This window comes from Natator depressus, chromosome 11 (genome assembly GCF_965152275.1).
Source record: "Natator depressus isolate rNatDep1 chromosome 11, rNatDep2.hap1, whole genome shotgun sequence".
NCBI classification, from domain to species: domain Eukaryota; kingdom Metazoa; phylum Chordata; order Testudines; family Cheloniidae; genus Natator; species Natator depressus.
In genome coordinates, this window is record NC_134244.1 from 37,725,845 (window position 1) to 37,738,373 (window position 12,529).

At 45.5% G+C, this 12,529-nt stretch overlaps 1 protein-coding gene across 2 annotated transcripts in view; it reads left to right on the top strand.

Moving 5' to 3' along the window:
- Nucleotides 1-516: 516 nt before the first annotated feature.
- The window catches only part of CERS6 (ceramide synthase 6), a 210,552-nt gene continuing 198,539 nt past the window's right edge, over nucleotides 517-12,529 (top strand). Inside the window, exon 1 of one of the 2 annotated variants that reach the window (XM_074967512.1) lies at nucleotides 517-1,094. In XM_074967512.1, the coding sequence (XP_074823613.1) occupies nucleotides 925-1,094 (170 nt within the window). In that variant the 5' untranslated portion in view covers nucleotides 517-924. The remainder of the gene's footprint in view (nucleotides 1,095-12,529) is intronic. The other variant, XM_074967510.1, reaches the window with a different exon arrangement.

A 12,529-nucleotide genomic window follows, 5' to 3' on the forward strand; every position in this document is an offset into this window, starting at 1 on the left:
AGAGGCCTACAAGGTTTGGTGGGAGTTTTGTGGATTTCAGCAGAGCTAAAACTGGGACTTAGCAGCCTATATGCAAGGCTCAGGTGTCTAAGTATTAGGCCAAGGGACTCAAGTGGGGTACCTCAACTCAACGTTGACCCTGCTAGCTTTAACACTGTTGGCGTTGGGCAAGCACTAGCTAGGCGCTGTCTGATGGACGCTGCTGAGGCCAGGATGTGCTGAGTCAGCATAATGTGGGGCTGAAAGGCAGCCTCGGCTGCCTCCCAACCTGGTTGGGGATTTGCTGGGAGGTTCGTGGCCCCTTCAGTGGACTCAGCTCGTGTATCCAGCCTGCACCCAAACCTACCACCGGAACGCCCCCGGTTTGGGTGCCGTGAGGAAAGTTTCGGCCGGCTCCAGCCGCGCCGTGGAAGGAAAGAGCCACGTTGCCTCTGCAATTTGCAGCCTGGAAACGAGTGAGCGGGAGGAGCAGCTGCATGGCTGCGGCGGCTGGACCCGGGCCAGCCTGTGCGCACTGGGGACGAGCCGAGGCGGGGGGATGCTGCCGAGCCCCCGCCACGCAGGAGCCCCGGCAGGGCGGAGCGGGAAGGGGGCTGCTCTGTCTCTCCCGCCGTGGGAGCAGCAGCACCACCTTGGCTGCCTCCAGCCGCTGGCTGACGTGGGCGGGAGCCAATCAGGGCGCGAGGCCCGAGCAGCCTTGTGACAGACGAGGCGGCCCAAGCCAGCGCCGCGCAGCCCGGGCTGGGGAGCTGGGCGTCGGGGCGCAGCTGCTGCGAGTAAGGCGAGGGAAGGCTCACGGCGGCTGCTCTGCAGCGGGACTCGCACACAGACGCGCATCCTCTTCCTGAGCAGCCGCGCCCCCTCCCCTTCCCGCCCCCCCGGCGGCAGCAGAGTGAGGGGGGCTCGGAGCGAGACAAAGCAAAGATGGCAGGGGTCCTAGCCTGGTTCTGGAACGAGCGGTTCTGGCTGCCGCACAATGTCACCTGGGCGGATCTGAAGAACACGGAGGAAGCCTCCTTCCCCCAGGCTGAGGATCTGTACCTCGCCTTCCCTCTGGCCTTCTGCATCTTCATGATCCGCCTGGTCTTCGAAAGGTAACGCTGGGCAAGCGGGGCCACCCCACCGCAGCCTGCGCCCCGCGCCGGGCAGCCGCCGGCTCTCGCCCCGCGCAGGGGGCTGCTGCTGGAGCGCGCGTGGGGCAGGAGGGGCTGCCGCTGGCCAGCCACGCAGCCTGGCGGGCATGGGGAGGGAAGAGAGGGGGTCCCGTCCAGCTTGCCGCGGGGAGATGCTTGGGCTCCTGCTGCTCTCTCCAGGCTCGCCCGGCCGGGGGAGACACCAAAGGTGGAGGCGCTTTGGAGTTGATTTCCTCTCCTTCCCTGCTCGTCTCACTGGCCCTCAAGCTCATGCCATCGATGCAGACTGTCTAGCTGGTGGGCAGCCCAGCAACATGCCTCCACGTTGGCACTAGGAGGCGAAATTTCATCGGGCATGTTCTTCAGCAGCCCTCCACTCGGTTGTGCGGGGCTCGCTGTGTGCATCGTTTGAGACTGAAGTGTGTAAACCACCCCTTACCCCCCTTTGCTGCCTAGTCCTGGCCGTAACCTGCTTCTAAACTGTCACGCGGGCCGATCGCAGGTCTGATGGGAGACCGTCAGCTCTTAGGTGCATGTTGTGAAATGTGTCAAGTCCTGGAATTTGCTTGTAGAAAAGAATACATTAGACAGGGATTAATGTAATAGATCTTGAGCAAGTTTAGTAAAAACTCAGTTTTAGCCTTTAACTTCTGAGCCCAAATGACAAGTTTTGTATATTCTCAATAAGCTCTTTGTAATTGCCTGTCTGTTAATTCGTGACATACTCTGAACCTCTGCCATTCTGGCATCTTAAGCCTTTGATATTAAATCTTTAAAAGTTCTTAGTATTATTGGGGGAAAAACTGAGGTTACATAGAGGTTTTCCCCCACGTGCCAGGAAACAAACTGCTCTAATGAGGAGTTTGTCTATCTTGAACTAAAATTCTGTGTAAACCTCACAGGGTTTTCTTAGTAGAAGAATTTGATTTAAAAAAAAAGGCTAATGTAAATTACTCTATCTATGCTAACTATATAATTGTATATAGATTACACTGGGTGGCAGGATTGGTTCTTGTAATCAATTGCTGGGGACCTTGACTGTGCTGAAGCTTTGTATTTCATTGTACAATGCACCTTATGATAGCTGCATGTTATGGTTTTAAATGTGTATATTACATCTGAACACTAGTCAATATCAATTAGTACATGTTTCTAAAGGGGCTTAAAAATAAGGGGCTATAATTGTCACATTTTATTTTACTAATTTCTATTCAAATTTCATACACCCCTATTGATGTAGCAATGTATTCAATCATAAATATAAGCAATAATATTCAAAGTGTAATCTAAAATTAGGACTCAGGTGAAGAAAGTAATAAGAATAAAATTGAAACTCACTGTTTTCATCTAAGGCTGTGTCATGGATTGCATCAGTCCAAACAGATTTCTTTTAAAAAAGTTAATATGAAACATATATATCAAAGGGTCATGTTCTTCCAAAGTAAATATTTACTTGCTATGGACATTCAGTTACTTCTGTTTAACATAGCTGTCCTTGAGTGGATAAAGAGATCATTGAATAAAGCAGGTTGCTCATGTGTGCTCATTTCTGGGTAGATTAGTATGCCATGTCAAGAAAGATGATATTCACTTTATCTGTGAAGAACAAAAGAATGGTTCCATTTGCAAACACCTACATATTCTTGGCAGAATCTTCCTCTGTAATGATTACAAGATGTTCAAAAGGACACATGAAGAGTAGCAATTATTACATTCCACACAGGGAATATCTGTATGCTAAAGGTTAATAAAACATTTGGTCGCCCTGGAAAGCTGGGACCTACAAAACTCATATCACCTCTCACAAGCATTTCATTTTCCCAGTCTGAGCTAAGGTGTTAGCATTTGCTGTCTGGATTTGTGGTTTGTGAAATGGTCAGCTGTTTTCATTACCTGGGAAGAAATGTTCATTTTGAAAAATGGCCACAGCCTTTGTTGAATTGTTGTCTTTAGAATCATTCTTTTGTGCTGCTTTATTGACTTGCATGACAAGTGAAGGTGTATCTGGAAATCAAAGCCTTCCCAGTTTTGATTTAGATGTTGAACAAGAATATAATAAATTAAGTAAAACAAAGTACTCTTTACTCTCTCAGTAATGTGCAAGACCAGAGGCCAGTTCTTGTACCTCTCCATCCTTACAGTTACCCCGTTGTACTGAAGGGACTTGAGGTAAGAGCATGATATTGTGTATGGTGCCATATGAGCTGCAATATGTAAGCACAGCAGGGCTAGTTCAGGCTGGAAGAAAAGTTAACTACGCAGAGAATTTAAGCCTGAGCTTTGAATTGCCTTATTTTTTTGTCGCTTATAATGCAATCTTTTAATTAGCTTTTCATAGTTATTTTCCTTTCTCAAGTAGTTTAAAAAATAATTTCAAAAAATCTATTTTATAAATACATAGTTACACATCAGAAAAGCAACTAATTTTCATAATCCTTCATTGTAGGTAGGGCCAATAATCCACCTTCTGAAAGAAATGTATGCTGTTAGCCAGATGTAACATAACAGCTTCCTGCAGAGCTGTTAGCTAGCATTGGAAAATATATTTGTGTTTCAGTGCTTCTCTCTTTGAAGCCAATTGCAAAGCTCCCAGTGATATTCATGAGTGCAGGTTTAGGCCCTTAGTGTAGCATTAATCAATGTAGTATGGAGCACTTGTAATATTAAAGTGGAGATACTCATTAAAACAAGCCAACACTCATCTTGGTCCTACTGTCATTGAACTAATTGGGAAGTCTGTCATTGACTTCAGTGGGAGCAGGATCAAGACCTAATAATAATTTATTAATTATTATGTAGTAATTTATTTTTGTGAAAGGTAGTATTTGGGAACGGCTACTTATGAGGCGTGGCTTCCGTAAGAAATCAGGAAGTGGAGCCCCGAGGGTTAAGAAGTTGACCCCCAGGGGGTCATGGAGAAACCTAGAGAGGGGGTGCCCGTAAGACTCCTGGAATAAAAGTTTGTTCTTGTTTGCATTTAAACTTGAGCGGTCTTCAAGATTTTGGAATATCACAGTAGTAATGAGGATGTTCCACCCATGTGTGCCTCCAGCTACTGTGCAATTCCCTGTTTCTGTGACTGCACCAGCCCTGTACCTGATGCTACCAGGGGATTCACCCTTGCCATGTACCAAATGAATCGCAGCAGTCAATGTGTGCTTCATGGCAGCTGGTCTGGAAATGGCACCCAAATCTTGCTGGCGCACACTCCTACTCCACGTATTAGGTACCGGAGAGACTTTCAGATCTTTTGCACTCTGGAGATCAGCACATCATATCAGGAAGTGGTACACTGTCACCCTGCACCCAGCGCTATGCTTGAATGCATTCAGTTTCATCAGAGAGCACAGCTCCCCAGGGCATCAGTCTAGAACTGGCAGTTATATGCAAGTTTGCATCCCTAACTGATGAGATGATTCAGGATCAGTTTAAGGGCTGGATTTTATCCCTATGTTGTGGAAGTGCCTCCTGATGGGACCAGATTCCCTGGCTCTCCACAGGGTGGTGGAGATTCGCTGTCAATTTTAACTTGCAGCCCAGACCCCAACCCCTCCAGGTTCTTCTTCTGCGTCATTATTCACACCATCCAGTGCTGCAGCCAGCGTGGTACAGTGAATTGATAGAGGTTCAGGTAACCATGTGGGAGTTATAGGGCAGTGCCCCGATCGTTGGTGGGACTCAGGAGCAGAGTGCCGGCATGGGTCCTTGCTGCAGCAACTCCTGGCACCGTCAGAGCTGTGGGAGTGTCCAGCCTCAGGGACAAATATGCCGCTGATGTGGAAAACTTAACCGTTTTGCCAGAAGGTGTTGCTCTTTCCCAGCCATCACCTATATGGATGACCAGGAGATGGAGGAAGATTTCATGCCTGAGGGGATAAACTTGGTGACACGGGACTGGGAGTATCTTAAAATCTGCTCCGCCATTTAGCGACTGTGGAGCTGCTGCTGCTGCTGGACACTGGAACTTGAGTCTTACTAATAAATGATACCACACACCATAGATATTTTGCCTATTTTACCTTGCGGCCAGTGTATTCCATGTTATCTGAATATGGCAATGCAAAAATCGCTTTGCTAGGGATGGTGAATCTCCCTGTGATGTAATATCAATGAGAAGTGGGAGTGTTCCCATTTTACATGGCCCATTCTGGGGCCAGCCTTCTCAGGCTGGATTTTTTCCAGTCACTGGGCTTTAAGGTGTTAGACTCACAGAACATAGAAATCGATTTTGGGGGAATGACTGGAGGTCTCCTCTGGTCTTGGCTGTGGATCATCTATGAGTGGATCCACTGGCCAGCCCAATTATACAACCATTCTGCAGACCTCACCTGGTGTTAAAGGATGCTGTAGCCACAGGGATTTCTTGCTTGCTTAAGGAGGACACTTCTCCATGGCTGTCAACATTTTTGGTTTGTTTTTTTTTCTTCAACAAGAAGTGGGACTATGCTTATGTGTGGATTGGCACCAAGTAAACAAGGCAGTCATACCTGACTGCTATCCTCGACCAACTATGGAGGAATTGGCAGTGCAATGTCAGGGTTCAGCTATGTTCATTAAATTGGATCTATGCCAGAGATATCTCCAGATACCATTTTCTCCTTAGTCGTGGAACCTCAAAGCTTTTCTCACCCATATGGCCCACTTGCAATTTAAAAGGATTCCTTTTGGTCTATCTTTAGGCCCCAGCTGTTTCCGAAGAGGCAGGCCTTCTTGGAGTGGTCGTGACATCCTGGTTCATGGATCACCTTATTCTGACCGTGATGCTTCCCTTCGTACAGTATTAACCCAGTTTAAGGACCATCATCTGACCCTGATTGGGGAGAAGTGTGTTTTTCATAGAAATCCACTGGATTTTGTGAGTCATGATCTGTTGGTGAGTGGAATCACCCCGTTGTGGTCCAGTGTGGATGCTATTGTTTGACTGCCAGACCCCACGGACAAGTTGGAACGCCTAGCGTTTCTTGGGTTAGCTAACTGTTACCTTTGTTTTGTGCAAGATTATGCTCAGATGCACTGCACCCTTATGGGCCCTGTTACACAGTAATGCAGTCTGGAACTGGACTCCAGAGTGTTCACAGGCAGTGGGCCAGCTCAAACAACGTATTACTCCAGTTCCAACACTGACAAACTTTGCCTTATGAGGCCCTACTTTTGTCATGTGTGTTGCCTCTGCTGTAGCTCTCGGTGCTGTGCTCTACCAGGTCTACGAAGGGGTGGAATACGCAGATGCAGTCACCTCCTGAGCACTTTCCTTAGCCGGGCAGAAATACTCAGCAGGGGAGTGGGAGGCCCTAGCTTGCATATGGTCATGTGAAAGGTGGTATCGTTATTTGCATGGCTGAACTTTCACACTGCGCACTGACCACCGGGCGTTAACCACACTGTTAACACAGTCGAGGTCAGAGCCACGGATCCCTTCATGTTCATAGCTGGGCTGATTTGCCTACGTCAGTACAACTTGTCAGTAAAGTACCATCTGGATAAACTCAATCAGTTGGCTGATTGCCTGTCCTGGGCTTTACCTGACAAATCTACAGTAAGGGGAGTTATGAGCCAGGAAGAGCATAATAACGCCCTGACTGACCCCTCTCTTGTCAGTTGCAAATCACTGTTGGAGGCACTGCCCCAGGATGTGGTGTTACAGGAAGTTCTCAGATATGTTCGTCAGGGTTGGCCAAAAATTGTTCCAGATTATCTGGTGTCTTGTGATATATGAATTGTCACCATAGGTTATCATGTTCTACTCTGGGGCTCCCAGAGTACCAGAGGCCATGCTGGAGTGGTATGTATAAAGGTGTCACACAGCTTATGGTGGCCAGGATAGTCACATTAAAGAGTTGGTCCGAAATTGTGAACCATGTTTACTTAGTGGTGAATCCCATAAGCTAACCAGTGTACCTTTGATCTCAACCCAGCTGCTGCCTGGACCATGGCAGTCCACACAACTAGACATATGTGGAGAAATAATCCCTGCCAAACAGCATCAGTGGTTTCTGACAGTAGCCTACAATTTTTTCCAAATGGTCGGAGGAGGTAGCCGTTAGCAGCAGTAGCAGCAGCAGCAGCACAAGTCGTCTGTGATTGGCTGGAGGAGTGATTCTCTAGGTGGGGTTATCTCCGCACAGTAATTACTGATAATGGACTGCACTTTGTTTCTGCTTGTTTCACCCAGTTCCTGGCAGATTAAGGGCTCTGGCATGTCTGTACTCCCAGATACCACCCTCAGGCTAACACAGGTGTAGAGAGATTTAATCTCACATTGAAGAACGGGCTTTGGTCTCATCTGTCTCATGATTTGCCCTTTCCACAAGCTTTTCATTCAGTATTACAGCACTACTGGGCTGTTCCCTAGGGAGCTACAGATCAGTCCCTGGCTTCACTGCTATTGGGGTGAGAGTTGTCTTTATCGTTAGACTTATCGTGCCCCTTTCTTAAGGATGCCCGGAATATAGGTCTGTGGGAGGTTCACAACCGTGTATAGACGTATCAGGCACGCGATGACAAATGGAGGGCTGGGGTGACGACCCTGGCAGTGGGGCAATCGGTACATGTACGCAGACCATGCAGGGTTAAGTCATAGCTTTCAATTCCAGTGCAGGTTACACGGCCTCCAGGAGTGGTAACATGCAAATTGCGCGATGGGTCCCATTGGCATGTCAGTACTTGAATCCAAATATAGGAGCCCATCGCAGGTGAAGTGGGTCTGGAAATCCCCACTGCACCGTCAGCAGCTGAAGTGGTACTGCCTGCCCCAGTGGAGGTTTTGCCCTTTCTGGTAGAGGCTCCGATTTTGTTTCCCGCCCCGCCGCTGCTGGCGTCCCAAGGGTGATGCATAGACCTTTATGGTTGTGTGGGCCCCCATGCTGGCTGAAGGACTTTACAGTGTAACATCCAAAGGAATTACTGGAATTCTGAAGGTTTAAATTGTATAACTTATTATTGTATGGTTGTACCAAAAAAAGTGTTTGGAGGGGGAAAATATAGTATTTGGGAGTGGTTGCTTATGAGGTGTGGCTCCTTTAAGAAACCAGGAAGTGGAACCCAGAAGGGGAAGGGGAGGAGCCATGGTGGGTTGTGGAGAAACCTAAAGAGGGGGTACTTGTAAGACCCCTGGTATAAAAGTTCGTTTGCCTTTAAACCTGAGTGGTCTTGTGCCTCATTTGTTTTGAGCAACACAACTGCCTAATCCACGTTACAGATTAAGGGTTGCATAATTTAATTTCCGTTAGCAAAGTGATCTGAGAGCTGGAAGGGACAAGGAAAAAGGGCTGCCAAACGGATGATGATTTTCTTCTTTAACTTAAAATGGCTACATCTGCCGCTTAAAAATATATTAATTAGTTTATGGATGGCTGACAGTAGCCAAATTGCATTTCAGAGCAAATCTTTACAGATATGTTATAGCCCCCTGGAAGGGAGGAGTTTATAATGGGAACACCTGGGGGGGGGAAGTTGCTATTGTAATACGTAAGAAGTTATTGTCTTTTAAATGCATTGCTGTACTGTTACCTTGGGGCTAGGAACATATGAGCCGTAATGTCTTTCAAAATACTTGTGGTGATGCTATTGTACTTCTTAATATTGGTAAATCAGCAAACCTGGAGTGCTGAACTTTAATTGATACAAACCATTTAATTAAATTTTCTATTTTATTAACAGTACAACAGGTTGATTGCTAGGCTGCTAAAACTGTAAGGTCTTACCTTTAATAGAAAGTGTAACCAACTATGAGCATTCACAGTAGCAAGAAATATAGTTAAGGTTGATTTCCATTCTAACTAATTTTTTCATTTGCTTATAACTTCCTCAAAGCTCATTTGGGGTGAAACTTGCCATGCTTGGGTGTAAGGCCAAGAGTTGATTTTGTTTATACTTTTTGCTATAAAAAAAAATGGCCCAGCCATTTTAAGCGATGTGGGTAAACGGGTTGTAGTAATTAGGGATACTTTTATTTTTTCTTCCCACACCCCCTCACTGAACTTGAAATTGTTGGCCTACATGGATAAAATGTGGCTAATGCTAAGTGTGTCAGACTTAAATGTTTTACAGTTTCTAATGGAAATGACTAAACACACAAGTATCTCTGAGCTTGGAATGTTTAAAAATTACGTGTTTGCCCATACACGTTAAAACTCTTCAGGGTAAGCTAAAACAAAAGTAGTTTAGGACTAGGTATGCAGTGAATCTCTTCAACACTTGGATGCTATGGTGGGGGTGCTAGAGGAAAAATGCAATGCAGTGACCCTAGGAGCTGTGGTCCTAGGCATGGGCCTGTTGTACCTATGCCTTCATCTGGCCCTGAGTGTAGAGACCATTCCCTGAAGGAAAAGGGAGCTTGGCTTCTTGTATTCATGGACAGTTTGGGTATAAGTGAGGCAGCCTTCAAGATGCTCTGACTGAAGCCCAGGGGCCAGCCGAGTTTAAGCTGAGCCTGACCTGAGTATCACCTGTTTAATTTACAGAATTTCATGAATTTTGTGAGCCTGACTTTTTTCTGACAATGCAATTGTAAGGTTGACGTTGTGTTTAATGTAATACTCGGTCATGCCTAGTGGAACATGGATGGGGTTTATATTGCAGTAGATATCTGATTTTTTACTAAATGTACATGCACATTCAGGGTGAAACTGGCTTAATGTGTATCTGTCTGTGTGTAGTCTCTGCATGTACCCATGCTCTTCCCTGTCCCCATTCACCATCCAGTGCAGCTCTGTGCTGACACTATGTAGGCCACTGAAGAAGGAAAACTTGGGGGCAGGGGGAAAGTCTCTATCCGTGTGGATCTAGTGACCCAAAACTTCTGTAGAGGAAGGAGGTGAGATGAGGCAGCAGCCATTATGCCAGTCTGTGGTGAAATAGCAACTATAGAGGGGCTTTTTTGTAGTCCTATGGGCAGCTCATAGGTTGCAGTGTGTCCAAATTTCATTCCCTCTTTCCCTGCTTAATTCCATGCAAAATGCCTTATCACTTGGGCTTTTGTGGGGATAGCGGAATTGCCTCTAAATAGACGTAAATATGGATTTAAAGATAACTTTCCAACTGTAAATAGGTTTTATAAAAGTGAAAAGTTATTTGATCTCTTAACCACTTGAATAGGATTTCAAGCACACGTACCTAGTCCTACTGAAATTTAATCTGACATTTGTTTTCTTTTATATAGCATTCTTTCAAAGGGACACTATCAATGTAAAACTCCTATGTTGTAAAGAAACTTGTTTACAATCTTATAGGGTTGACATCCCTCCAGGATTGTCCTGGAGTCTCCAGGAATTAAAGATTAATCTTTAATTAAAGATTGTCATGTGATGAAACCTCCAGGAATAAGTCCAGCCAAAACTGGCAACTCTTCACAAACTGAACTAACAAAAAAAATAACCAAACAACCCCACCCCCCGCCCTCGAGTATTGATAGTGAATAGATGTAAAGACAAATCTAATTCATTTTTCATTGATTATACTGTTTATCTTTTCCATTTCTTTTGGACAGTGAAATAAATTGTTCATTTCCCTTTTGTTTATAATCAGTTTGGCTATAATGCTGCAGTATCGGAGCATCAGCCACTACAGTCTAATGTCTTGTTTAAAAACTACTGTTTTAATAGGAAAGGTTTGTGTGTTTGTTTGCTTTGAAGTGTGGAAGTATCTCTATTTGTCTTACATTTTATGCAATCTTATTTTTATTAAATTTAAATGCTTGGCCAAATTTAAGCCAGCAGTATCCCTTTGTCACATTCCAAGGTGCAGTCCAGACTGGTGAGGGGTTGTGTTACCACGTGCCCTGTAACTTTGGGTGCCACACAATGCTTTGCTATTGTAGCTCGCAATCTGGGCCTCTCACAAACATCCAGACTGCATGCAGGTCACACCCTGAGCGTCTGTGTATAGCTACAGCCTTGGCCCAGCAGCCAGTCAACACACTAGCCATGCTCTGGCTTCCAGCAGACTTGGTCACCATTTGCAGGGTGACTCCCGCACTCCCAGTCCCAGATTTCCCCCAGAAATGTGTGTTGTGCACTTCCCAGCCCTTTCCTGGACAGTTCAGATATTAAAGGTCCGTTGCCCCGTAAGGAGTCAATGTACAACAGTTTGCTTTAATTGGCATTACCAAACAATTCAGTTGAAATACACAACACTAGATTAGTTTTGATCAAAGTATAAAACAAGTTTATTTAACTACAAAGAGAGAGGTCTTAGGTGAATACAAGTATAAGGCATTAAAGTCAGAAATGGTTACAATAGAAAAAAAGATAAGTTTTAAAATTACTAGAAAGCATTAACAAACTAGGCTTGGATCAAGAGAAAATTCTTACCACATGTTCCAAACAACAGGGCTGACCCTGAGTTGAGAATTTGATCTGCCCTCAAAGTCCAAAGGGCTGGCTGCTTAGTCATCTTAGGTGAATGAGTGAGAACTAGAGAGAGAGAGAGAGAGAGATAGAAAAAGAGAATACCCTGGGTGGTTTTGCCCTTCGCTTTCATAGTCCACCCTTTGAAATGCATGTTCCCGAGGGTTACCCCTAGGCTATGTCTACACTTCAGCCTATGTCAGCAGAACTTATGTCACTCAGGGATGTGAATATTCCACCCCCCGAGCAACATAAGTGACACTGATATAAGCGTTCGTGTGCACAGCGCTATGTCAGCGGGAGAGCTTCTCCCGCTGACATAGCTTCTGCTGCTTGTGGAGGGGCCCTCCCTTTTTTTGCTGCTGGGAGAGTGCTCTCCTGTCAGCATAGAGTGTCTTCACCAGACATGCTGCAGCGGCACAGCTGCATTGGTACAGCTGCAGCGCTATACCTATAGACGTACCCCTAGAAGAATTTCCTTCTAGCTGTGAGGATGGAGGCATGAAGTCTTGTGGTGAAAGAGGTTCCATGTTTGTTAAAATGCAAATCAATCTGTTCCTGCCCCCCTTTGCTGCTCTGCCAAAGAATGGCCACTTGACAAAGTTACCAATTAACTTTGACACCTGGCTAGAGGTGTCAGCTTGTCCTTTGTCTTTGAGAAACTGGTTTACTCATTCCCCAGACTTGTCTGGTAAACACATTTCAATCATAATTTCAGCTTATGTTCATAATTTTAGATAGAATGTTGCTACACACATTTGATCATGATATTATTGACCAGCAAGTTATTAGTTTTCAAATGATACCACACGAGGCATATTTTATACAAAGATTATTACAGTGGTGTGAGGGTGTGATTACAGGGGTGCACTCAGTCACACCTTGTAAATAGGCTAAAAGAAAAGGAGTGCTTGTGGCACCTTAGAGACTAACAAATTTATTTGAGCATAAGCTTTCGTGAGCTACAGCTCACTTCATCGGCCAATGCTGGAAATGGCCCAACTTGATTATCATACACATTGTAAGGAGAGTGATCACTTTAGATAAGCT